At 39.1% G+C, this 27,405-nt stretch overlaps 1 protein-coding gene and 1 pseudogene across 1 annotated transcript in view; one reads left to right on the top strand and one right to left on the bottom strand.

Moving 5' to 3' along the window:
• The first annotated feature begins 3,616 nt into the window (after positions 1–3,616).
• Positions 3,617–5,067, top strand: LOC120225215 (annotated as a pseudogene).
• An 18,734-nt stretch (positions 5,068–23,801) lies between these two features.
• Positions 23,802–27,405, bottom strand: part of CPNE3 (copine 3) — a 52,391-nt gene continuing 48,787 nt past the window's right edge. The window contains exon 16 of the mRNA XM_039223468.1: positions 23,802–26,932. Within this exon, the coding sequence (XP_039079399.1) occupies positions 26,822–26,932 (111 nt within the window). The 3' untranslated portion in view covers positions 23,802–26,821. The remainder of the gene's footprint in view (positions 26,933–27,405) is intronic.

The raw sequence follows: 27,405 nt of genomic DNA, 5'->3' as shown, positions 1-27,405 counted from the left end.
ATCTATCCATCTATCGATGGACTCTTGCTTCCATACTCTGGCTATTGCAAATAATGCTGCAATAAACATAGGGTACATGTATCCCTTTGAATTTGCATTTTTGTGTTTTTTGGGTACTCCATAATGTGATTGCTGCATCATAAATGTAGTTCTTTGTTTAACTTTTTGAGGGAACTCCATACTGTTTTCCAAAGTGACTGCACCACTTTGCTTTCCCACCAACAGTGCAAGAGGGTTCCTTTTTCTCTACATCCTCACCTACGCATGTTGTTTCGTGTGTTATTGATTTTAGTCATTCTGACAGGTGTGAGGTTATATCTCATTGTAGTTTTGATATGCATTTCCCTGATGCTGAGTAATGTTGTGCACCTTTTCACATGTCTGTTGGCCATTTATATGTCTTTGGAGAAATGTCTGTTCAATGTCTTCTGCCCAATTTTTAATTGGATTATTTGCTTTCTTGTTATTGGGTTGTATCAGTTCTTTATACATTTTGGATACTAACCCTTTATCAGATATGTCATTTGAGAATATCTTCTCCCATTTCATAGGTTGCCTTTTAGTTTTGTTGGTTGTTTCCTTTGTGTGCAGAAGCTTTTTAATTTGATGTAGTCCTAGTAGTTTATTTTTGCTTTTGTTTCCCTTGCTTCAGGAGACATATCTAGATAAATGTTGCTATGGCCAATGTCAGAGATATTACTGACTGTGCTCTCTTCTAGGATTTTTATGGCTTCAAGTCTTACAATAGGTCATTGCTCCATTTTGAGTTTATTTTGTGTATGGTATAAGAAAGTGGTCCAATTTCATTCTTTTGCATTGTAGCTTTCCAGCTTTCCCAACACCATTTGTTGAAGAGGCTGTCTTTTTCAAAACCATTATTCTTTCCTCCTTTGCCAAAGATTAATTAACCATATAATTGCGTCTTTATTTATGGGCTCTCTACTCTGTTCCATTGATCTATATGTCTATTTTTGTGGCAGCACCATACTGTTTTGATTACTACAGCTTTGTAATATAACTTAAAGTCTGGAATTATGGTACTTTCAGTTTTGTTTTTCTTTTTCAAGATTGCTTTGGCTATTTGAGGTCTTTTGTGGTTCCATACAAATTTTAGGATTCTTTGTTCTAGTTCTGGGGAAAATGATGTTGGTATTTTGTTAGGGATTGCTTTAAATCTATAGGTTGCCTTCGGGGGTATAGACATTTTTTAATGGTTATTTATTTATTTTGAGAGAGAGAGATAGAAAGGGCTGGGGAAGGGAAGAGAGACAGAGAGACAGGGAATCCCCGGCAAGCTTTACACTGTCAGCACGGAGTCTGACACAGAGCTCGATCTAACGAAGCATGAGATCATGACCTGAGTCAATATCAAGAGTTGCACACTTAACCAACTGAGTCACCCAGGTGCCATGGGTAGTATGGACATTTTAATTATATTCATTCTCCAACCCATGAGCATGAAATGTCTTTCCATTTCTTGGTGTCATCTTCACTTTCTTTCATCAATATTTTATAGTTTTCAGACTACAGGACCTTCACGTCCTTGGTTAAGTTTATACCTATCTATATTTGGTACAGTTTTAAATGGGATTGTTTTCTTAATTTCTCTTTCTCCTGCTTATTTTTACTGTAATAATAAAAGTGGATGTCCTTGTCTTATTTCTGATCTTAGAGGGAAAGTTCTCAGTTTTTCCCCATTGAGTATGATGTTCACTGTGGATTCTTCATATATGGTCTTTATTATGTTGAGATATGTTCCCTCTAAACCCATTTTGTTTAGGGCTTTTATCCTGAATAATGTTGTACTTTGTCAATTTTTTTCTGCGTCTATTGAAATGATCTTATAATTTTTATCCATTTCTTTTATTGATGTGATGTATCATTTTGATTGATTTGCAAATATTGAACCCTCTTGTGTCCTGGACATAATTTCCACCTAATCATGGAAAATAATTTTCTTTAAAATTTTTAATGTTTATTTATTTTTGAGAGAGAGAGTGTGTTAGCAGGGGAGGGGCAGAGAGAGAGGGAGACACAGAATCCAAAGCAGGCTCCAGGCTCTGAGCTGTCAGCACAGAGCTCTACACGGGGCTTGAACTCATGAACCACAAGATCATGACATGAGCCAAAGTCAGACACTTAACCGATTGAACCACACAGGCACCTCCCCTTTTTTAAAATATTTTTTCATGGTGAATAATTTATTTAATGTATTCTTGGATTTGATTTGTGTTTATTTTGTTGAGGATTTTTCCATCTATATTCATCAGAGATATTGGCCTGTAGTCAAGGCCTTTTTTTGTTGTTGTTGTTTTTATCTGGTTTTGGTATCAGGGTATTTGGGTATTTGGAAGTTTTCCTCTCTCTTCTATTTTCTTGAATAGTTGAGAAGAATAGGTATTAACTCTTCTTTAAATGCTTGGTAGACTGCCTGTGAAGCCATCTGGTCTTGGACTTTTGTTTGTTAGGAGTTGTTTTGTTGTGGTTGTGGTTGTTGTGTTCTGATTCAATTTCATTGCTGGTAATTCATCTGCTCAAATTTTCTATTTCTTCTTGCTTAGGCTTAGGTAGGTCATATGTTTTTAGGAATTTATCCATTTCTTCTAGGTTGTCCAATTAACTGCCACATAATTTTTCATAATATTATCTTATAGTCAATTGTGTTTCTGTGGTGTTGGTTGGTTTTTATTTCTCCTGTTTCACTGGTGATTTTGCTTATTTGAATTCCCTCTCTCTCTCTCTCTCTCTTTCTCTCTCTCCTTTACTTTTGATGAGTCTGGATGGAGGTTTATCAATTTTGTTGATGTTTTTAAGGAATCAACTCTGAGTTACATAGATCTGTTCTATTGTATTTTTAGTTTCTATATAATGTATTTTTAGTCGAATTATTGTTTGCTTTCTTCTGCTATTTTGGGGGTTTGTTTGTTCTTTTTGTATTTCCTTTGGTGTGAGGTTAGGTTGTTCACTTAGATTTTGGATTGTTGTGTTTTTATTTTCATTTGTTTCTATGTAATTTTTTTTTTAATATTTTTTATTTATTTCTAGGAGAGAGAGAGAGAGAGCGTGAGCAGAGGAGGGTCAGAGAGAGAGGGAGTCACAGACTGAAACAGGCTCCAGGCTCTGAGCTGGCAGTCAGCACAGAGCCCAATGCGGGGCCCGAACCCACGAACCGCGAGATCATGACCCAAGCGAAAGTCGGACGCTCAACCGACTAAGCCACCCAGGCGCCCCTGTTTCTATGTAATTTTTTTTATCTATGCTTTGATTTCCTGGCTGACCCATTCATTGACTAGTAGCATGTTATTTAACCTTAATGTATTTGTGCTCTTTCCAGATTTTTTTCTTGTGGTGGATTTCTACTTTCATAACATTGTGGTCAGAAAAGATGCATGCATGACTTCAATCTTTTTTAGTTTATTGAGTCTTATTTTGTGACCTGATATTTGACCTATTCTGGATAATGTCCCATGTGCACTTGAAAAGAGTGTGTAGGGCCCGAGAGACGCGAGGGGAAACGGGCCATAGCAAAGTGAGTTAACAGTTCCGCAGGGCAGACTGGAGGGCTTCACTGGAGTGGTGGCCTGGGAAACCAGTTGGAACGCCCATCACAGCTACAACTTTCCACCTGACACGCCCCAGGAATGGTTAAAATAAACCAACAATGGCCAGTAATCACAAACCTGCAGGAGCTCACCCTGTTTCATGAGGTGGAATCAGGTTGACTGGAAGACCTCCTTCTGGAATACGACCCCCATCAGGAAATACTTGAGTGGCAACTGGAATGCCACCTGGAACTCCAAGACCAGACTCTCATGGTGATCCCAAAGGGACAGGAGGAGTTATGTCTTCTCAAATCAAAGTTTCTGATCGTCCTGTAACACAGCAAGGTTTGAGTGGAATGAAAACTGGAATGAAAGGTGCCCAGAGGCAAATTTTAGATAAATCTTATTATCTTAGACTTCTTCGAAATAAAATAAGTGAACTTACAACAGAAATTAATAAACTTCAGAAAGAAATAGAAATGTACCATCAAGAGAATTCAGTATATTTGTCATATGAAAAGAGAGCTGAGATTTTAGCTGTTGAAATCAAAGAGTTTCAAGGACAACTAGCAGACTACAATATATTGGTAGATAAACTTAATATCAATACTGAAATGGAAGAAGTAATGAATTATTACAACATGCTTAAAGCTCAAAATGATAGAGAAACACAAAGTATGGATATCATATTTACTGAAAGACAAGCCAAGGAAAAACAAATTAGAGTGTAGAAGAAGTTGAACAGGAAAAGCAAGCAGCAGATGGCATTATCAAAAACATGTCTCCTGAAAAACAAGTCAAGTACATAGACATGAAAACCACAAATGAGAAATTGTTGCAGGAATTAGATACACTTCAGCAACAACTGGATACACTGAACATGAAAAAAAGGAGCTTGGAAGCTGAAATAGCACACTCCCAGGTTAAACAGGAGGCTGTATTGCTGCATGAAAAACCTTATGAGTTGGAGTCCCATCGATACCAAATGATTGCTGAAGACAAAAGCATGGGATCTCCAATGGAAGAGAGAGAGATTACTTACCCAGGTTCAAGAAGATAATCAGAAACTAGCCAGCATAGAGTGACAGTTAACAGATATCTAAGAAAAAATAAAGCAATTTAATGAAGAAATTAGACAACTGGACATGGATTCAGAAGAACATCAAAGTGAAAAGAATCAGAAGTACAAGGAACTAAAAAAACGAGAGGAAAATATGAACACTTTTATTGAGACTTTTGAGGAAATTAAGAATCAGGAACTGGAAGGGAAGGCACAAATAGAAGCCAACATTGTTATACTTTTGGAGCACTATAGTAGAAATCTAAATTGTATGAAACAAATATCCTCTATCACCAATCAAGAGCTGAAGATGATGCAGGATGATCTCAATTTTAATCTACTGAAATGCAGAAATCACAAAGTACAGCTAGAAATTTGACTTCAGATAGTCAACGTCTACAGTTCGATCCACAGAAAATGGAGCTTCTGCAAGGTAAGATGAATGAGGAAGAGCATTCTCTGAAAAGCAAAAGTAAGCAAATCACAGCTTATTTGGAAACACATAATGATTTGTCAGCTTTAAAATCATCAGATGAAGAAAAGAAAAAGAAATTACATTAGGAGAGAATAGTACTAACAACTTGTAGAAATGCCTTTAAGAAAATAATGGAGAAGCTAAACGTAGAGTATGAGACGCTAAAAACACAACTGCAAGAAAATGAGACACATTCTTAGCTTACAGATTTGGAGAGGAACTGTCAACACTATGAGCAAAATAACTTTGTGATGAAAGAATTCATAGCAACCAAGAGTCGAGAGTGATTACCAGTCAATTATGAGGAACGTGATCAAGCAGATTGCAGAGTACAATAAAAGCCTCATGGACGCTCTACACAGCATGAGCAGAAACGGAGTCTGAACCAACTGCAAGTCTCTGTAGTAGTGTCCTCTAGTGCTAAACTTTGGACACGCTGACTGGGAAAAAAATAGCTTACTTGAAGGGTTTTACCTAAAATGTTTGAGTGCTATAGTTTTTGTGACCACTTTGAAGAGTGATATTTTAAATAGTATAATAGTGCAATAAAAGGTTTGCATACATTAAAAAAAAGAAAAAAGGAAAAGAATGTGTATTCTGCTGTTTTAGGAGGGAATGTTCTGATGATATCTGTTAAATCTATTTGTCCAGTGTTTCATTCAAAGTCACTGTTTCCTTGTTGGTTTTCTGTCAGATGATCTGCCCATTGATGTAAGTGGAGTGTTAAAGATCCCTTCTATTATTGTATTACTATTGAATAGTTCCTTTGGGTTTGTTATTAACTGTTTTGTGTATTTGGATGCTACCATGTTTAGTGCATAAATATTTACAAGTGTTATTTTATTTGTTGGATTGTCCCCTTTTATATAGTGTCTTTTTTTTTTTATCTTGTTATAGTCTTTGTTTTAAACTCTATTTTGTCCAACGTAACTATTGCTACACCAGCTTTCTTTTGACATCCATTTGCATGACCAATGTTTCTCCATTCCCTCACTTTTTAAAAAATGTTTGGGGCGCCTGGGTGGCTTAGTCGGTTAAGCGTCCGACTTTCGCTTAGGTCATGATCTCGCGGTTCGTGGGTTGGAGCCCCGCGTCGGGCTTTGTGCTGACTGCCAGCTCAGAGCCTGGAGCCTATTTCAGAATCTGTGTGTGTCTCTCTCTGACCCTCCCCTGCTCACGCTGTCTCTCTCTCTCTCTCTCCTAGAAATAAATAAAAAAATACTAAAAAATTTTTTAAAATGTTTACTTATTTATTTTTAGAGTGAGAGAGAATGCATGCATGTGAGTAGGGGAGGGACAGAGAGGAAAAGAGAGAATCCCAAGCAGGCTCTGCACTGTCAGCACAGAACCTGATGCAGAGCTCAATCTCATGAACTGTGAGATCATGACCTGAGTGGAAACCAAGAGTTGGATGCTTGGCTGACTGAGCCCACTCAGGTGCCCCTCCATCGCCTCACTTTCAATCTGCAGATGTCTTTGGTTCTGAAATGAATCCCTCCTAGGCAGCCTATAGATGGGTCTGTTTTTTGTTCTCTTTTGGTTTTTTTCCACTCTATCTCCCCATGTCTTTCAACTGGAGCATTCAGGCCTTTGCATCAAAGTAATTATTAATAGATATGTATTTATTACCCTTTTGTTACTTGTTTTGTGGTTGTTTTTGTAATTTTTCTCTGACCCTTTCTTCTTTTGCCCTCTTTCATGGTTTGCTGGTTTTCTTTAGTGATATGTTTTTTATATAGTTTATACTTTTCTCTTGATTCTTTGCATATCAATTACTGGCTTTTTATTTGTGATTACCATTATGTTTGTGTATAACATCTGCATAAAGCAGTCTGTATGAAGTTGATGATCACTCAAGTGTGAACCCATTCTTTACTCCTCTCCCCCTCATGTTTTAGGTATATGGTGTCATATTTTACAGTCTTTTATTTTGTGAATCCCTTGGTTAATTTTTACAGATACACTTATTTTTGCTGCTTTTCTGATTCCTGTTTTTCAGCTCTCATTTATGGTCTTTCCTTTTCATTCAAGGAGTCCACCTTAATACTTCTTGTAGGGCTAGCTTAGCGGTCATGAATTCCTTCAGTGTTTCTCTGAGAAGCTCTTTATCTCTACTTCTATTTTGAATGATAGCCTTCATGGATAGAGTATTCTTGGCTGCAGATTTTTCCCTCTCAGCACTTTGAATCTATCATGCCACTCCCTTTTGGCCTCCAAAATTTCTGCTGAAAAATCCCCTGATAGCCTTATGTGGTTTATGTATGTAACTGTCTTCCTTTTCTCTTACTACTTTAATTTTTTTCCCTTTATCATGATTTATTATTTTTTGCGTCTTAGTGTGGACTTCCTTAAATTGAGTTTGTGGGGAGATCTCTGTGCCTCCTGGATCTGGATATCTGTTTCCTTTTTCAGAATAGAGAATAGGGAAGTTTTCAACTATTATTTCTTCAAATTTTCTGCCCCCTTTTCTCTCTTCTTCTGGGATCCCTATAATGCAAATGCTATTATGTTCAATGGAGTTGCTGAGTTCCCTAAGTCTATTCTTAATTTGCATAAGATTTTCTCACTTGCTCAGCTTCATTGCTTTCCATTACTCTGTCTTCTAGGTCATTAATTCATTCCTCTGCCTCTTTTAGCCTCCTAGGTATTCCTACAAGTGTATTTTTAATTTCACTTACTGTGTTCTTCATCCCTGATTGGTTCTTTTTTTTTTTTTTTTTTTTTTTTTTTTTTTTTTTTTTTTTGTTTTGTTCCACTCTTTTCTCAAGTCCTATAAGTATAGTTATGATCGTTACTTTCTCTATTAAGTATATTATTTATATCAGCTGCACTTAGGTCTCTTGCTGTGGTCTCGTCCTATTCTTTTACTTGGGACATATTCTTCTGTCTCCTCGTTTTGTACAACTTTCTGTGTCTATTGCTGTTTTAGGAAAATCAGCTACATCTCCTCTCTTGAAGGTAATGGCCTTATGAACAAGAATTCCTAAATGCCCTGCAGTGCCGTATCTCCTGTTTCCAGGGCCTGGCGCTTCAGGGTGTGTCTCCTATGTGTGTTGCCTAGGCTCTGCTGTTGTATACTAGCTGCTTTTTCCTTCAGTCCAGTTGTCTTCAGAGGTTCTCTCTGCCCGTTGTGGGCAGTGTTTGGTCCTGGCTGGAGTGGGGCACGTTTTAAAAAGGTACACACTGGTCTGCTTGGAAAATGAGGCCTGCTGCCACCATCACCTAAACCAAGACTTCACAAAATGCATAGGTTAGAGATATGGTGTGGCCGAGTTTGTGCCAGTCTTCTGAGGGAGTGGACCAGCAATACAGGGAATGAGGCAAGCATGATTGGGAGTCAGGGCTTGATGTAAGAAAGTTCGGTGAAGCATTGGCACTGTGCTGATACCTGCAGGTGACTATGTGTTTATATTTGGGGGCGAGGGAGAGAATTATGCCTGCCATCCCTAGAGGGGTCTCCCTGTGATCCCTTTCTCTTTGAGCCTGCTCTGAGATGAGTAAATAACTCCTTCCTGCATGCCCCAGACATATTTTATCTTGCTGCTTCTATGCTGTATCCCTATGGGCTGTTTTCTATACTGTCTCTTTTTTAAAAAGTTAATGTTTATTTATTTTTGAGAGACAGAGAGAGAGAGAGAGGGAGAATAAGTTGGGTGAGGCAGAGAGTGAGTGGGACAGAAGATCCAAAGCAGGCTCTATGTTGCCAGCAGAGAGCCCAGTGCAGGACTCAAACTGACAAACTGCAAGATCATGATCTGAGCTGAAATCGGATGCTTAACTGACTGAGCCACCCAGGCACCCCTGTGCTCTTTCTAACACCCTCCAGGTTCTCTCAGAGCTGAACACATTGATTTTTTTTTTAATTCCAGGCTTTAAGTCTTGCTGGTTGTAAGAACTCGTGAAATTTGGCCCCTCTTGCTTTCAAAGCCAACGTTACCGGGATTTGTCTATCCTGTGCAGGCTCCCTGATGTGATTGTGTTTTCCTTGCCCTCCTCTGTGCCATCAGCTCCCTCCTAACTGTGGATGGCCACAGGTCACTTTGTTCCCAAAACATGTCCCGGCCCTTCCTATCTTCTTCAACATAGCCTCTTTTCTACCTTTAGTTGTGGAGTTTGTTCTGCAAGTCTTTGGGTCATTTTCTGAGTTATTTATGCTAATCTAAATGCTATCTAGTTGCATCCTATGAGACAGAATGAACTTAGGGTCCTACTCCACCATCTTCCCAGCCTCCTGGAACTTCGGGTATTCTTCTATATTCTTTCCTCTCATCTCAGCAGAAGATTTATCAGTTCCCAGAAAGTGGTCATTTGAGTTTTCTTTTTCTAACCCAGATCCCCTCAAAATAGCAGGGCTTATCCTCCAGTTTTCAATACTCAATTTCAAGTCACATTAAGTCTCACCGCTATTGACAAAATCTTCCAAGTACTACTGGTGCAGAACAACCACTCAACCTCATCCCCGATATCTCCAAGGGCATGCTGTCTCCTGCCAGCTATCTGCATTCGTAATGTAGCCCAGTTTCCACTTGCCATGATGTGGGTTAGCATTGACATCCTTCCCTGAAGGACCTCTCTCCTCCACCCATCTCCTTCTGTAAACAGTATGCTCCCCAACATATACAAACTAAATCTAGCATTAGCTTAAACCAAACATCATTAAGAACACAAAACAGATGCCCTGCTACTATTTTCTGAATACACACTAGGGCATTTGAATGTTCCCCAATAAAAATTCAAATGTTGAATTAAAACAATAAATTACTCTTTAATTTTATGTGCCCCACCGTAGGATGACTTACTTAATATGAAAAGTTAAAAACCAACCATTTTAAAACAATGTATTTTTCTTAATAATAGGTGAGTGAACAAGAAACAATTATCATACACAAAAAAAGAAGTTGAGGCAGAGTTTCCCTGTGCTAAGGTTTCAGATAGGCTCAAAATACTAATAGGCTATTGGAAAGGATTCACTACACTACAATGAGCCTATTTATATTTATATTCATATTCATGCTCACACTCACTGTTTTTATTTAAAGGCAGGGGATACAATGCAGCAAGAGAAAGAGCCCACCCAGGCAAGCATTAAGAGGTCTGGTTGACATCCTAAAAACAAACTCCCAGCATCCTTAGTCACACAAGGATCCAGCCTCATTCTGTTTCAGGATTGAACCATCAACATCTATGCGAAGAATCTAGGCTACAACAGAGCTCAAAATTGTGTTTCCCAGTGGGAGTCATAAACCCCTCCATCTGCATAATGAAGGCAGACTAACTAATCAGTTAGGCTACTAGAAAACCTTCAACAAAGACGAACTCCAGGGGTGGGTCACCAGAGTTTAGCACTTGAAATACTACTTTGTAGATCCCACCACCATTATCTCATCCAAAAGTCAAAGCCCAGACATCCAGGGATCCCCAGAGATAAAGACTGAGCTTTTCCCTACTACTTTTTCTTTCTTCCCTCACCACTACTAACCCACATATCTCTCCTCTCTGGATCCCTGATAGAGCCATGTTCATTAGTCATTTGACTAGTCAACAAGTAGTCTGTTGACTAACTGGCTAATTGATGATGCATAGATACATGAAAATTCTTCCCTTACTCTCATGTGGGTCTAACCTCAGTAATCAGTTGCCAAAGGTATAGTGCAGAGTGGATGGGTTAAAGGGATGTATCCTGAAAAGATTCCCAGAGAAGGAAGAAGAAAGCAAGGAGTCACTCAGCAGAAGTTCTACACTTTATAAACATTACATTGTTAAAAAAGTAAAGTACCATCTTTTTACACAAGTAAATTTTTTTCTGTAGGCCCAAATGTTTATTCAACAAAAATTTCCTCTGATTCCCTGAAGCCATCTTCAAGTATTATTTGCTCAAAACTGATTACAAAAATTACCTGTTACATTACTTCCATCTGTGGTCCTCAAAACTCTGCACCATCTGTAAACTGTTGACTAGTCTTAAAAAATGCCCAGCTCTGCTTTAAATTGCTAGACTATATCAACTTGCTTTTGCTAACTAAAACTAAGCAACTTAAAATAATCATGTAGGTTGCCAATGTGGGCTGGGTTCAACAGGTGGGTTCTTCTGGTCTTAGCTAGTGTAGTCCATGCTCTATAGTCAGCTGCTGACTCGTCTGGGGGCCGCTGGTCTAGAAGTCTCAGATGGATGGCTTGTGTCATCCATGTAGTCTTCTATCCTCCAAAAGGCCAGTTTAGACTTCGAGGCTGCACAGGGTTCCAAGAGAGAGAGAATGCAGAAGTGAGCACGTTTCTTGAGGTCTAGGCTTAGAACTGGCACTTCTCCTACACTCTATTAGCCAAGTCACAAGGCCAGACAAGGGGCAGAGAAATAAAATCTACCTCTTGGGAGGACTGCAAAGTCACATTGCAAAAGAGGTGGTACAGAAAGGGGAAGGATTTGGCCATTTTTGCAATCACCCAGACAGGATATTGCCAGATAAAATACAGGACATCCAATTAATGAGTTACATTTTAGTATAGGTATGTCCTATGCCATATTTAGGACCTATCTATACTAAAAATTATTTATTATTTATATAAACTTCATATTTAATTTGATGCCAGTATTTTTGTTTGCTATATCTGGCCGTCCTACACACAGACCATGTCAGAAATAAACAAAACCAAAAAAAAAAAAAAAAGAAATAAACAAAACCTTTCTTTATCTAAAAGAAAAAACTTTGGTGTATCTGGATGGATCATATGGTACAGCATCTGACTCTTAATCTCAGGGTCATGAGTTCAAGCTCGACGCTGGGCATGGAGACCACTTGAGAGAGAGAGAGAGAGAGGAGAGAGAGAGCACTTGAAAGTACTCTTAAAGTGAACAACTATACCAAATGTTGTAACCGAAGGAGCCAAAAGCTCTACATACACCCACAGAAAAGGGGTAATTTTCTCCTTCTCCATATTCTAGAAACCATCTTTGGTGAAACACTGCTAATATAAACCCTAAAATAATATATAACAAACTGTTTCATTTCAGTTACACATTAGATGATAAATTGCTACATAAAACACCAACAAGAGAAGAAAACGTCTGTACTTATTGTAATTCTGGACTATTCTATATTTATAATAATTCTTTTGCCTTCCTATAAGGAATTGTTTTAAACCTTTGGAAGATATTAATCATTATGCTGTCCTGAAATTCATTGTATCTAATCAAAGCAAAGATACTTGAAATTCACGTTTTAAGTACCTTACCGATACACTGTAGTAAAATTTGATGTTTTCCTCCATGAGTTTTTATTACTGGCTGTATTTTTCCTACTATAACTTTTGTGACTAGAAATGACAGTGCAAAGGTCAAATAAATGTGCATCATTAAGCAATACAACCTGACATTTCTAGACAATAACTCCTTCAGATGAGGAAAGGGAAGCCTACCTGAAAGGTCACATCCCTTCTTACTGTCCCTTTGTCACCCTAGTAATCTCTGCCAACTGCACACAATGACTTTGCTACAAATTTACGAGGACCCTATCTGCTGGAAACTCTAACTAATATGAAATTCAGCACACAGTGCATGCTAAGGGTTATTAAGCAGGCTTGTGATGCAGTTTCTTGCATCCGGCTTTAAATAAATCAAGCTCTGTTGTTTATGCCAGAATCTTAGACTTAAAAGGGAATTTAGAGATTATTACTCCAAGGCCCCATTATACAAAACTCAAAACAAAATCCTGTGTCCAGGATCACACAGAATCCAAGGACAAAGGTACCACATTGTTTTTCAAACATGAAGATCATGGACTAACTTGATAAAAGTAGCATCCACCTGAAGAAGGACTTTTCAAATAAACAAGTTATTTCCCAAAATGTCATGGGGCAAAATGATAGTAAAGTCTGCCATGAAAGGACCATATTTATATTCCAAATCTGAGAGGAGTTTCACACTTAGCCTGCACTTCAGAAGGGGACTAACTACAGATTTCACTAAAATAAGAATGTGAATACAGAGTTGGAATTTTGATATGCCATTTGTAAAAGTGAGTAAAGAGAAGCAGTTATGAAATGCAAGGGTTATTACAAACACATATTCCTCTCCTTATACCATCAATGTTCCCAACCCACCCTACTTTCTGCCTTCAATCCACAGACAATGTCAATTTTGTATCTGCAGGTTCTTCTGCTTTCTCTATATTATGAAACCCAAGTAACCTTCAAATCTCAGATGAAATACTAAACCACCTGTGAAGCTCTCCAAGATCTCCCCAGTGTTCTGACTGTTGCCCACATTTTCTCATATACACTTATTTCCTTACACATGCTCTAACACATATCTTATTCATTCAGTTTTTTTACCACATCTATTAGGGAGCACCACTAAATGCCAAGTTCTCATCTGGGCTCAGAATAAAGCAATGAATAAAATAACAATAAACACAAACCCCTGATTTCTTGGAACAGTCATGACAGTGGGTGAAAAGGACAAGAAACAAAATAACTAAAACTTAAGCAGGGAAAAAGTATAGACGGTACTGGGGAAAGACGTACAATTAAAAAAAAAATAATGTTTTTTATTTATTTCTGAGAGAGGAGAGAGACAGCATGAGCAGAGGAGGGTCAGAGCGAGAGGGAGATACAGAATCCGAAGCAGGCTCCGGGCTCTGAGCTGGCTATCAGCACAAAGCCCGACGCGGGGCTTGAACCCACGAACCGTGAGATCATGACCTGAGCCACAGTTGGACGCTTAACCGACTGAGCCACCTAGGTGCCCCAAAGAGGTACAATTTTTTAAAATTTATTTTTTAATCTTTATTAACATTTGTTCATTTTTATTTTTGTATAGTTTATTGTCAAGTTGATTTCCATATAACACCCAGTGCTCATCCCAACAAGTGCCCTCTTCCATGCCCATCATCCATTTTCCCCTCTCTCCCACCCCCATCAACCCTGTTTGTTCTAGAGGTACAATTTTAAACAGAGTGATCAGCAAAAGCCTCACTGGGTGATACTTGAATGAAGACCTGAAAGAGGTGAGGGAGCAAGGAAGAGTTCTTTAGGAAGGCGCAATAGCCAGGTGTATGCCAGGCATATTCACCTAAGAGTGAGAAAGCCCATATGGTTGTAGCAGAGGGGCCAAGGCAAAGATGAGTAGAAAGGAAGTGTAAAGAAGGAGGAGGAGCCTTCGAAACGTTGGCAGGATTAGTCTTGAAGGTAGTGATAGAGAATAATTGGTTGAAGTTGTGGTATTAGAGAAAGTAAGCTCTAAAGTGGGTTGTTATTAGAAAATGGGATCCTTGAGATTAGGAAAGGGTTTGCTATGGGTAGTAAGAGGTCCAGAAAATGAACTTAAGAGTGAGGGCTGAGTTAAGGTGGAGAACAAGATTATTACAAAGAGGAATAGAAAGTGATCTAATTTAATAATGAGAGATTCAAAGAGATCCAAAAACAGAGGTTTTAAAGAGGAGGGAAAGGTTATCGAACTATGGCAGAAGGGAGGACCAAGGACACTTATTCCATCCTCCAAGCCCAACGGTAGATCTGGAAAATAACTACTTGAGAGACTGCAGAGGAAGTGATGGTTCTGAAAAAACACTGATATAAGAGATTATGCTAATGAATGACTCAGTTTGTCAGGGCAGAATGGGAGGGTTTTGGCAGTGGCAGAGAAATGGGGTGTGGTCAGGGTATGGATTGTACAGAACCAGAGGTGGGTTAGAATGAGGCAGTACATGATCTGAACTTCTTGTGAGAACTGGCAGGATCGGTCCTGACAATCTTAGGACAGTGGTGGGGAGAAAGGAGTGCTGGACGGAGGGGAGAGAGGAACATCTTACCAGCAGTGTTCAGGGGTCCCTTCTATACTCATGACTAAAGATGCTTGAAGGCATCAGAAAGGGACATTCTTACTCTAAGCCCAAAGGGCTAATTCTTTTTTCTTTTTTTAATTTCATTCACTTTACTCCTTTTTTTTTTTTTTAAATTTTAGCATCATTTACTACCACCTTTTCCATATTAGATTATAACCTCTTTGAAGTTACTAAGAAATTTTACTCATTTTAACATTGCCTATTGATTGCAAATACTATACTACTCAATAAATATATGCTCAGAAATGAGTGAATACCTCTTACTGGATAGAATAACTGGTTGAAAAAGAGAAATGATTTCCTCCTCAGTATTCTCTCTGAGAACTCTCTAGAGCTCCCCAATTCCTGATGTTCTGAGTCCAGTCCTAGAAGACCTGGTGTGTTGAGTCAGCTTGTGAAAAGGCCAAAGATGAGGAGGGGCATGATGGCAGAGTAGGGAGCTCCGTGCATTGCACTCGCCCCCATATCTCACACGGAAAAGATCTGAAGCCATAAGAAACCTTACAGAACCCAAGAGATTGGGAGAAAAAGGACGCAGAATCCACTGAGAAAGCCTTCTAACATGAGTGCGATCTGGGAAAGATAAAATCGGGCCAGGATGGGAGACTCGAGGGACAGGGGCGATCCCCCTCTGTGGGGAGTGAGAGGGGAAAGAGAGAGAGTCCAAAACTACTCAAGATACGGTACCTGTCGCTGGGAAACAGAAAAACCTCTGCCCAGGGCACAGAAGGACCGTGCACACCAAATCCCTGCGTGCCAGTTCGCCACGCGCCAACTCTTCCCAGACGGGCCATGAGCGCACCGCTCCTTTGTACTCCTGGCTCGGCTGCCTCCCTGGAGGATCCGCGCGTGTACCTCCGCGCTCCTGGCTGGCTGGAACTCTAGAGGGAAGGCGAAGGGCCTAAAACTGGGAGATTTGCCTGTGAGTTCGTGTTTCGGGTGACTAGACACAGAGGGACCTGATTTCCCTCTCTCCAGCAGGCCAGGCGCGCCCTGCAGGCAAACCTGTGCCCATGCTCACCAACCCGATCTGGAGGAATGGGAGCAGCGGCTTCTGGCTCCATCCCCAGGGCTAGGCAAGAGGCTTGGAATTGCCCCGAGGGGATCGCCCCGAGATTGTGTCTTCGGCAATTTCAATGGGGTGAGCGGACTGGGACTTGGAAACTTGGCCTGGCCTGGGTTAAAGAGCGCGACCCACTTTGGCTGTGCCCCCGGCACAGGGAGTTTACACACCGAAAAAAGTGAGGTGCAGCGCTTGGTTCAAGAAGGGACTGGAGCACCACCACTCTCCTCCCCACAACCGCCAAGGCAGAGCTCCCGCCTGAGGCAGTGGATCCCGCCACGCCCATCCCTGCCTGAGAGCTGCCCTCCTCCCTCTTTTTTTTCCTCTTTTTTTTTTTCTTTTTTCTTTTTCTTTTTCTCTTTTTCCCGGAACACTGACCTGATTAACTCTGGTCATCGGCTAGCTTAAATAGTCACATCTAGTCCATTCTGTAGATGTAAATTCTACACCTAGCGACCTTTTCATTTCTTTCTCTCGGGAGTAATTAGACTATATAGTTTCTCTGGATAATTCCAGCATCCTTCTCTCACCTCTGCAACCATATTCCACCTTTAACTCTTTGAAAAAAGCTTCATATCGCTTCTGCCTGTTCATTCTATTTCCAATTTTGCCTCATCCCCGCCCTGTCTTCTCTCTCTTTCTCTATGCTCTTCAACCAGCATTGCATACACCCGGATACTTTTTTTTTTTTTTTAATTTTTTTTATATATTTTTATTTATTTCTAGGAGAGAGAGAGAGAGAGAGAGAGAGAGAGACAGCGTGAGCAGGGGAGGGTCAGAGAGAGAAAGGGAGTCACAGACTGAAACAGGCTCTGAGCTGGCAGTCACCACAGAGCCCGACGCGGGGCTCGAACCCACGAACCGCGAGATCATGGCCTAAGCGAAAGTCGGACGCTTAACCGACTAAGCCACCCAGGCGCCCCATACACCCGGATTCTTAATTGTAGCTGGGAAATCCAGTTATATGCTTTAAACCATTCTTTGTCCATCGGTTTTCTTCTTTTTTCCTTTCCTTTTCTTCTTTTTGACCTTTTTATGTATTTTTCATTCTTTATTATTTGCCTTCCCTACTCCGTCTTTTCTCTTAACTTTTTCCTTTTCCCTCTCAGTATGCATGTTAGTTGGATTTGTCTGTGTGTTTGTGTGCCTCTGCTCCCTGTGTGTTTGTCTGTCTGTTTTCTTCTCCAGGGCTACCTCAAGAAAGAAGCCAAAGTACACATGGTGGAGAGTCCCAAATATCACTATGAGTAGGAAAATAAAATAACAAAGGTCTCAACAAGAGAGACCAAGAGATACCAATCAGAAAACACTCTCCGAAAGGATAGGCCCTGGACAGTCAAAGAGTCTTCTTGGATACAGCAGCGCTGACAGGTGCAGAGCGCATAACAAGTCTTTAAAACTAACAAGAGACAGAAAGCTAACTAAAATGACAAAACAAAAGAGCTCTCCTGCAAAGAAATTCCAAGAAGAATTGAAAGCTAATGAACTGCTCAAAACCATATAAGCAGCATAACTGAACAAGATTTTAGAATAAGAATCATAAAATTAATAGCTGGGCTTGAAAAAAGCATAGGGGACATCAAAGAAACTATGGCTACAAACAAAATGAAGAATAAAAATAGGCATGATGAATTTAAAAATGCGATAAATGAGATACATAATAAATTAGAGCCCTCCAATGCATGGATTGAAGAGGCAGAAAGAAAAATAAGTGATTTAGAAGATACAATTATAGAAAAAGAGGAAACTGAGAAAAAAAAGAGACAAACTGATCCAGGAACATGAAAGAAGAGTTCGAGAGCTCAGCGATACAGTCAAATGCAACAATATCCATATTATAGGAATCCCAGAAGAGGAAGAGAGAGGGAACGGTGCTGAAGGAGTCCTGGAACAAATTATAGCAGAGAACTTCCCCAACCTGGGGAAGGAAGTAAACGTTGAAATACAAGAGGCTCAGAGGACTCCCCTCAGATGTAATTTGAATCGATCTTCTGCACGGCATATCATAGTAAAAATGGCAAAATATAAGGACAAAGAGAGAATTTTGAAAGCAGCTAGGGAGAAAAGGGCACTAACATACAAAGGGAAACCTATAAGAGTGGTGACAGACCTATCTACTGAAACTGGCAGGCCAGAAACTAATGGCAGGAGATCTTCAATGTGATGAACAGAAAAAATATGCAGCCAAGAATCCTCTATCCAGCAAGCCTGTCATTCAAAATAGAAGGAGAGATAAAAACCTTTCCAAATAAACAGAAATTGACAGAATTTGTCACCACTAAGCCAGCCCTACAAGAAATCCTGAGGGGGACGCTCTGAAGGAAAGGTTGCAAGGAACAAAGATACCAGAGACACCACCACAAACATGAACCCTACAAAAGATACAAAGACTCTAAACCTACATATTTCAATAATAACACTGAATGTAAATGGGCTGAATGCTCCAATCAAAAGACACAGGGTAGCCGAATGGATAACAAAACAAAATCCATCTATATGCTGTCTAAAAGAAACTCATTTAAGACTGGAAGATACCTTCAGATTAAAAGTAAGGGGATGGAGAAATATATATCATGCTACTGGAAATCAAAGAAAGCCGGACTAGCTATACTTATATCGGACAAACTGGACTTTACATTAAAGACAATAACAAGAGATGAAGAAGGGCACTACATAATTACAGGGTCCATCCATCAGGAAGAACTAACAATCATAAATGTCTATGAACCGAATATGGGAGCACCTAAATATCTAAAACAATTAATCACAAACAGAAACAAGCTTATAGATAAGAATGTGCTAATAGCAGGGGACTTTAATACTCCGCTTACAGCAATGGATTAGGTCAACCAGATAGAAAATCACTAAGAAATAATGGACTTGAAAAACACATTGGACCAGATGGATCTGACAGATATATTTAGAAATCTACATCCTGAGGCCAGGGAATTCACTTTCTTCTCAAGTGCGCATGGCACATTCTCCAAGACAGATCACATACTGGGACGTAAAGCAGCCCTCAATAAATATAAAAGAATTGAGATCATACCATGTACACTCACAGATCATAATGCTTTAAAACTTGAAATCAATCACAGGAAGAAGTCTGGTAAACCTCCAGAAACATGGAGGTTAAAGAATACCCTACTAAAGAATGAATGGGCCAATTAGGCAGTTAGAGATGAAATTAAAAAATATATGGAAACAAATGAAAATGAAAACACAACAATCCAAAATCTATGGGATGCGGCAAAGGCAGTCCTAAGAGGAAAGTACATTGCACTCCAGGACTATTTCAAGAGATTAGAAAAAGGGCAAGTCCAAAATCTAACAGCTCACCTAAAGGAACAAGAGGCAGAGCAACAAGAACGCCCTAAACCCAGTAGAAGAGAAATAGTAAAAATCAGAGGAGAAATAAACAACATAGAGACCAAAGAAACAATTGAACAGATCAATGAAACCAAGAGTTGGTTTTTTGAAAAAGTAAACAAAATTGACAAACCTCTAGCCAGGCTTCTCAAAAAGAAAAGAGAGAACACCCAAATAGACAAAATTATGAATGAAAATGGACTTATTACAACCAACCCCTCAGAAATACAAGCAATTATCAGGGAATACTATGAAAAATTATATGCCAACAAATTGGACCACTTAGAAGAAATGGACAAATTCCTAAAAACACACTTACTACCAAAATTCACACGGGAAGAAATAGAAAACCTGAACAGACCCATAACGAGTGAAGAAATCGAATCAGTGATCAAAAATCTCCCAACAAATAAGAGCCCTGGACCTGATGGTTTCCCTGGGGAATTCTACCAGACATTTAAAACAGAATTAATCCCAATTCTTCTCAAGCTATTCCAAAAAATAGAAGTCGAAGGAAAACTCCCGGACTCATTTTATGAAGCCAGCATCACTCTGATTCCCAAGCCAGACAGAGATCCAGCAAAAAAAGAGAACTATAGGCCAATATCCTTGATGAATACGGATGCAAAAATTCTCAACAAGATCCTTGCAAATCGAATCCAGCAGCATATCAAAAGAATCATCCACCAAGATCAAGTGGGATTCATTCCTGGGTTACAGGGCTGGTTCAACATTCGCAAATCAATCAATGTGATACATCATATCAATAAAAGAAAAGATAAAAACCATATGATCCTGTCAATAGATGCAGAAAAAGCATTTGACAAAATACAGCATCCCTTCTTAATAAAGACTCTCGAGAAAGTTGGGATAGAAGGAACCTACTTAAACATCATCAAAGCCATCTATGAGAAGCCTTCAGCTAACATCATCCTCAACGGGGAAAAACTGAGAGCTTTCCCCCTGAGATCAGGAACACGACAGGGATGTCCACTCTCACCACTGTTGTTTAACATAGTGCTGGAAGTCCTAGCATCAGCCATCAGACAACAAAAGGAAATCAAAGGCATCAGAATTGGCAAAGAGGAAGTCAAACTTTCACTCTTCGCAGATGACATGATACTCTACATAGAAAACCCGACAGACTCCACCAGAAGCCTACTAGAACTGATCCAAGAATTCAGCCAAGTTGCAGGGTACAAAATCAACGTACAGAAATCGGTTGCATTTTTATACACCAATAATGAAGCAACAGAAAGAGAAATCAAGAAACTGATCCCATTCACAATTGCACAAAAAACCATAAAATACCTCGGAATAAACCTAACCAAGGATACAAGAGATCTGTATGATGAAAACTATAGAAAACTTATGAAGGAAATTGAAGAAGACACAAAGAAATGGAAAAACATTCCATGCTCATGGATAGGAAGAATAAATATAGTTAAGATGTCATTACTACCTAAAGCACTCTACACATTCAATGCAATTCCAATCAAAATTGCACCAGCATACTTCTCAAAACTAGAACAAACTATCCAAAAATTTGTATGGAACCACAAAAGACCCCGAATAGCCAAAGTAATACTGAAAAATAAAACCAAAACGGGAGGTATCACCATCCCAGACTTCAGCCTCTACTACAAAGCTGTCATCCTCAAGACAGTATGGTATTGGCACAAAAACAGACACATAGACCAATGGAACAGAATTGAGAACTCAGAAGTGGACCCAAAAGTATACAGCCAACTGATCTTTGACAAAGCAGGAAAGAATATCCAATGGAAAAAAGACAGCCTTTTTAACAGATGGTGTTGGGAGAACTGGACAGCAACATGCAGAAGAATGAAACTAGATCATTTTCTCACACCATGCACAAAAATCAACTCAAAATGGATAAAGGACCTGAACGTGAGACAGGAAACTATCAACACCCTAGAGGAGAAAGCAGGAAACAACCTCCTTGACCTCCACCGCAGCAACTTCTTACTTGACACATCCCCAAAAGCAAGGGAATCAAGAGCAAAAATAAACTGTTGGGACCTCATCAAGATTAAAAGCTTCTGCACAGCCAAGGAAACAACCCAGAAAATTAATAGGCAACCAACGGAATGGGAAAAGATAGTTGCAAATGACATATCAGATAAAGGGTTAATATCCAGAATCTATAAGGAACTCACCAAACTACACGCCCGAAAAACAAACAACCCAGTGAAGAAATGGGCAGAAGACATGAACAGACACTTCTCCAAAGAGGACATCCAGATGGCCAACAGACACATGAAACGATGCTCAGCATCCCTCCTCATCAGGGAAATACAAATCAAAACCACACTGAGATACCACCTCACGCCAGTCAGAGTGGCTAAAATGAGCAAATCAGAGAACTCTAGATGCTGGCGAGGATGTGGAGAAACGGGCACCCTCCTACACTGTTGGTGGGAATGTAAACTGGTACAGCCCCTCTGGAAAACAGTGTGGAGGTTCCTCAGGAAACTAACAATAGAACTCCCTTATGACCCAGCAATAGCACTGCTAGGAATTTACCCAAGGGATACAGAAATGCTGAGGCATAGGAGCACATGTACCCCAATGTTCATAGCAGCACTCTCCACAATAGCTAAAACATGGAAAGAGCCTAAGTGTCCATCAACAGATGAATGGATCAAGAAGATGTGGTTTATCTATACCATGGAATACTACATGGCAATGAGAAACAATGAAATCTGGCCATGTGTAGCAACATGGATGGACCTTGAGGGTGTTATGCTGAGCGAAATAAGTCAGGCAGAGAAGGACAAATATCATATGTTTGCACGTATAGGAGGATTAGGAGGAACTTGACGGAGGAACAAGGGGGAGAAGAAGGGCGGAAATGGTGGGGGAAAGGGAGAGAGGCAAACCATGAGAGACTCTTGAATGCTGAGAACAAACTGAGGACTCATGGGCGTGGGGGGGGGGAGTGGGTGATGGGCATGGAGGAGGGCACTTGTGGGGAAGAGCGTTGGGTGTTATATGGAAACCAATTTGACCATAAACTATTTGTAAAAAAAAAAAAAAAATTAAAAATAAAATAAAATAAGAAAATGCACATTAAAAAAAAAAAGGCCAAAGATATCATGGCCCTCCTTTCCCTGTCGTAAGAAGTAAAAATTCTGCTTATCATATTTGTCTCACTTCTTCTTCGGGAGGAGAGAATCCATAGCCAAGCCAGAGTGAATTTCTCCAAGGACACGGCAACCTGTTGTGAGTTTTCTGGGGAATGTGGCTAAATATGGCCACGCATGGTGACAAGTGACAAAGGTCATGGTCTTGCTACAAGCAACGTTTGAGAATCCTGGGGTCCTGTGTCTCCATCAGGTACGAGCTTGCCTCTGAACCATTATGGAATTGATAAGATAGCGGCCTAATATATGATTTGATGTGGAGTCAGGGTTGTGGCAGGAAAAGCACAAAATTCAGAAACTGACCTAGAATTAAACACTTAGCAAGTGTGTGACCAAACAGCTGAGTTTCTACCAGAGGTGACCACCACTGACTTCCTCATCAGGCCCTCATGAAAGCAAAGCCATTGGGAATAGGTATCCATCGTCTAACCTAAAATCTAAAGCCCTCCAGTTTTTCAAAAACATAATCCTGATCACATCATTCGTTTGCATAAGTTGATTCAGCGGCATTCCAGTACTGTGAGCCCAGTACGTAAGCCTGAACACCCTTGCATGCCCTTGAGGTCCCTCAGGACGTGAACAGCACCAACCACTTCATTTCATCTCTCCTCCCTCCTACCACTTTCCCTCCCACACTTTATATTCCAGCACACTTTAACTTCTTTCCATTCCTAAAAGTCTAAACTTGCTGTTGACCTAACCCCATATAAATCCTTTGAACCCTCTTCACCCAGCTAACTTTAGCTAGTCTTAGCTTAAAAGGCACATCCTCAGGGAAGTATTCTCTGCTAGCTGGACGGGTCAAGTCTCCTGCTACAATACGTTACATCATACACTGATCTCATGTTTCTGTAATTACTCATTTAATGTTTCTCTCTCCCCTAGTCCATTATTTCTATGAAGGCAGCAGCTGCAGCCCCTAGGTCACCACTATATCCCCAAGGCCCTGCCTGATGACTGCAGAGTAACAGAAGCAATTAAAAAAAAAAAAGTAAGGTGGGTATATTGCCCCGCTTAACACAACCGAATAAATGTGAGCACCATATTCTTTAGGCCAGCCAGTTATAAGCTGAGAACCTACCCGTTGCACCCAGAAATGTATCTTCAATGCATTCATTATTCATTTAAATGAATAAATCCTATAAAATAATTAAAAAATACCCAAACTGCTCAATGCAGTAACACATGAATACAGGCCACCTAAGATACTATATTCACTTTATTTCTAAGTTTTCTACTGGTTTTGATAACAATTTAAGGAAAGAATAAATGAAAACAAGGCACTATTATTGAATCACATCAAGAAATAACTTTATCCAAAGGGAATTTAAATGGAAGATATATTTAACATCAATTCATGTATTAGTTACTTAGACACTTATTATCAAGTACAATATCAGTAAAGCACAAGATGGTCTCTTGGAATCTCAACCAAACCTCTGGCTTTCCTTACGTGTCACTCCCATGACTATCAACTGCACACAGAAAGACACTAGAAGAAATGTATTGAAGATGGTTTTCCAGGAAATTTATAAAATGAAATTTATAAAATGTCAAATAAAGCATCAACATCAATGGGGCCTAGAATTTATTCTGGAAAGGGTGCCGAAGGCACTACCAAAATGAATAATTGTAAATCCCTGATCTGACTTTGAAATTTTATGATTGAAAAAATTTCAATTCAAAGCACAGGGTGACATAACCATGCTAATTGGTATATATTATTTTCTCAGTACAGGCATATGTGAGAAATATTACGTCTGTCCAGGGCACTGTCACCCCAACATGTGTTTGTAATACAGCTGATCATGTGAGGTATGAAAGTCAACTTGGTAATTTGTTTTTTTAATGCATTTTAAGAACTAGTGACACTGGGATCCATAGTAGCACAATAGGGAAAAGGACTATTTTTATACAAAACAGTATTTAGATCAGCATGTGATGAGGTGAAATGGTAAAATTTTTTGTAAAAATTTTACAAAATGATAATTTAGAAACTGTAAATGCTTTTATTCAAAACTGCAAAAAAGGGATCAATTATCCTCATTTTCTGGAATCACAGTTCTTATGAATAATAGCATCTACTGATGAGCCTGATCAAGGATGAATTTTAAAAAAGTAATTTAAAAATTGGTGATTCTGGTTAAAACCAGAATAAAAAATTGTGAAGACCAAAGCACTCTGACAGTGGTAACAGAAGTACTGTTACTTGGCTACTGAAACAGTGAATGCTCACAACCAGTGGCTCCCACGTGCCCAGTGCTAGTGACTCAGGGCTGCCAGCAGCTGGTTAGGGGAGCGAGGAGGGGGCCCAGAGAGAGGGGCTCTGGACCCTGCTCTGGACCTAGAGAACCTCTATTCTACCTGTTTTACCATACATTGAGAATGTGTGTATATCACTTTTTTTAAGGCTTCAATGTGTTTAAAAAAAAAATCCTGAAAACCACAGCAATATGTATATGCTGTTTCCAAGCACACAAAGAAAACTGCAATCAGGACATCTGAGACGACAAAGGCTCCAAACCACTGGAAGAATTATCAGTTATTTTCTCACTTAACTAATGCTAAAATGACTTCTCAACTGAGATATGCCATAGAGTAACATACTACTAGTTAGGTATCTTCAGGTAAACAGCATGTATGCAGAGCCTAGCTAGCTAAGTGGGAAATAGGAACTGCTCATGTAAGTTAGGCAACCACAATAGCACGCAAGTCTCCTCTTAGCCGGACCTTGGCAACATGTGGTTTCTAAGAAGCCTAAGTTCTTCATGGCTGAAGAAGAACTCCACATGGCTCATCTCCTTTAGGCATTTCAGAGAACAAAAGATATGAGCTGTGGTGCAAGTTTCAATAAGAAGGAAAGGCATGTCAGCAAGGCACTGGGTGCATCCGCTTAAGGATATCTGATAAACACACAATTTTTAACATTAAATTGTTAGAGATGATTGGCCAGCATATGAATATGCATAATACTTGGCATACAGGTCCTTTAATAAAATACTACTGAATCTATTCTGAAAATGTCATGTCAGCTAAGTAATATGTTCTAAAGAGTAAAAAATCAGAAAAAAAATTCTACTCTAAAAAAAAAAAAAGCATGTAAAGTCTACCCTATCCTAATGCAGGAGTAGGAAATTTTTTTTAAGTTACAACAGGTTTTATGCTTAATACATACATTCTGGACTTAGGAAATAACACATTATTAAAATGCAAAATTTGATTTTGATTAATACATAACCATGATCATGAGTTTAAAAATCAGACTAAAAATGTTACTAAAAAAAGGAAGAAAATGTGTAAATGAATCTGTACAAATGTACAAATCAATATATGAGATCTTAGCAAGGAAAATATAAAAATTGTCTTTTTTAATAACTAAAGCATTTCATTAGTTAAAAGGAAATGAAATTCTGAATTTCCTCTTACATGTTTGGTCCTTATAGCTTCCAGGGACAAAGCAGTCCTAACAATTTTAGCAAATTCCAATTAAAATACTCTAATAATTTAATCTAGGATAACCTATCATCTATAAAGATACAGAATCCTGAATGTTACATACAGTAAATGAAAAGGTTAAATCTGACCATGTTAACAGTATTCCACAATGAAAATAAAAGATCCAGAAAGGCAAATAAAAATGGCTTACTTACATGATATTTCTTTTACCTGTTGATTGTACATCTTAAGAAGTAAGTATGTGCCTTCCCTTCTCATTCAGTATTATTTATGAATTCCTAAACAAAGGCATAGTTTTGTAAACTGCAATGTCTAAACTGCAGCAATTTTGAGGCAAAAGTGAAAATAATTTTATCCCATGGAAAAGCACTGAATACAGTTATACAAACAAATCAATATCATGTAATTGAAGAAGTTCTTGTTATCAGGTATGGACATTGGTTTATAAAACATATATTGCCTAGAACAAACTACAGCAACCTGTAAATCACATCCCAGCAATTTTCCATTCTTTCTACAGACATGCAAAAAACAGCATTTTCACCATATGAAAGTAAACAACCACAACCACCGAATCAGCTTTTCTCACACGAGTTTCTAATCCTGATTGTGTCACTGCAAGTCACTAGCAATCACAGCATTTACTGAGCAAAGATTAACTTAGCACTTTCCTCCAAAAAAAGTATAAAAAGAAGGCTTTAAATAGATATAATCTGGAGAGAACTAGGTTTACATCCTAAATGCTGGGGATGAAAAGCATGTAAAATAACAGATTCATGATCCGGGTGGGAGAGGAATCCATTGATCCATACAGCACAAAAGAATTCTGCTCCTGTGGCCATGGCTCCTTTCATTTCTTATCTGGGTTCTTGGGAGGAAGGAGTTTGTATGTGTTGAAGTAGCCCACCACCTGCTGGGGGATCTCCGCCAAGACACACTGAGCAAGTGCTTCTTTTGGAGCCTTATGAAAAAGAAAAATCAAAGTGACTTTATTAGTAACCAAATTTTTACTGGCATTTTGATAACAGGCTAGGAATTCCTCACCAGTCAGTAAAAAGCAGTCGTTGCCAATTCCTAGGCTTGTATCCTGTCTGAGGAATGGTCTATGAAACATGGAATAAGCTAAGTAACTAATGTTACTTAGGACTGTTTTATTACCCCCACTGACGTTTATCAAGTCCTTTTTTGGTGCCAGCGTTTTGACATTTGATAATTTTTTGTTCCTTAACTTTTAAATATGGGTCTTTCACTTACTTAGTATTAATTTTTTTAACTTTTTCTTTTGAAATACAGATTCATAGGAAATTGCAAAAATAACATAGAGAGTAATTCACCCAGTTTCTTTCAAAGGTACTATGTTATATAACTATAGTATAATATAGGAAACTAGCAATGGTACATTTCACAGACCTTACTCAAATTTTACCAGTTTAT

Source organism: Hyaena hyaena, unplaced genomic scaffold, assembly GCF_003009895.1.
Source record: "Hyaena hyaena isolate Hyena2069 unplaced genomic scaffold, ASM300989v1 scaffold_1352, whole genome shotgun sequence".
Classification (NCBI taxonomy): Eukaryota; Metazoa; Chordata; class Mammalia; order Carnivora; family Hyaenidae; genus Hyaena; species Hyaena hyaena.
The sequence above is the reverse complement of the archived record's forward strand: the minus strand, read 5'-3'. Positions and strand labels throughout refer to the sequence as shown.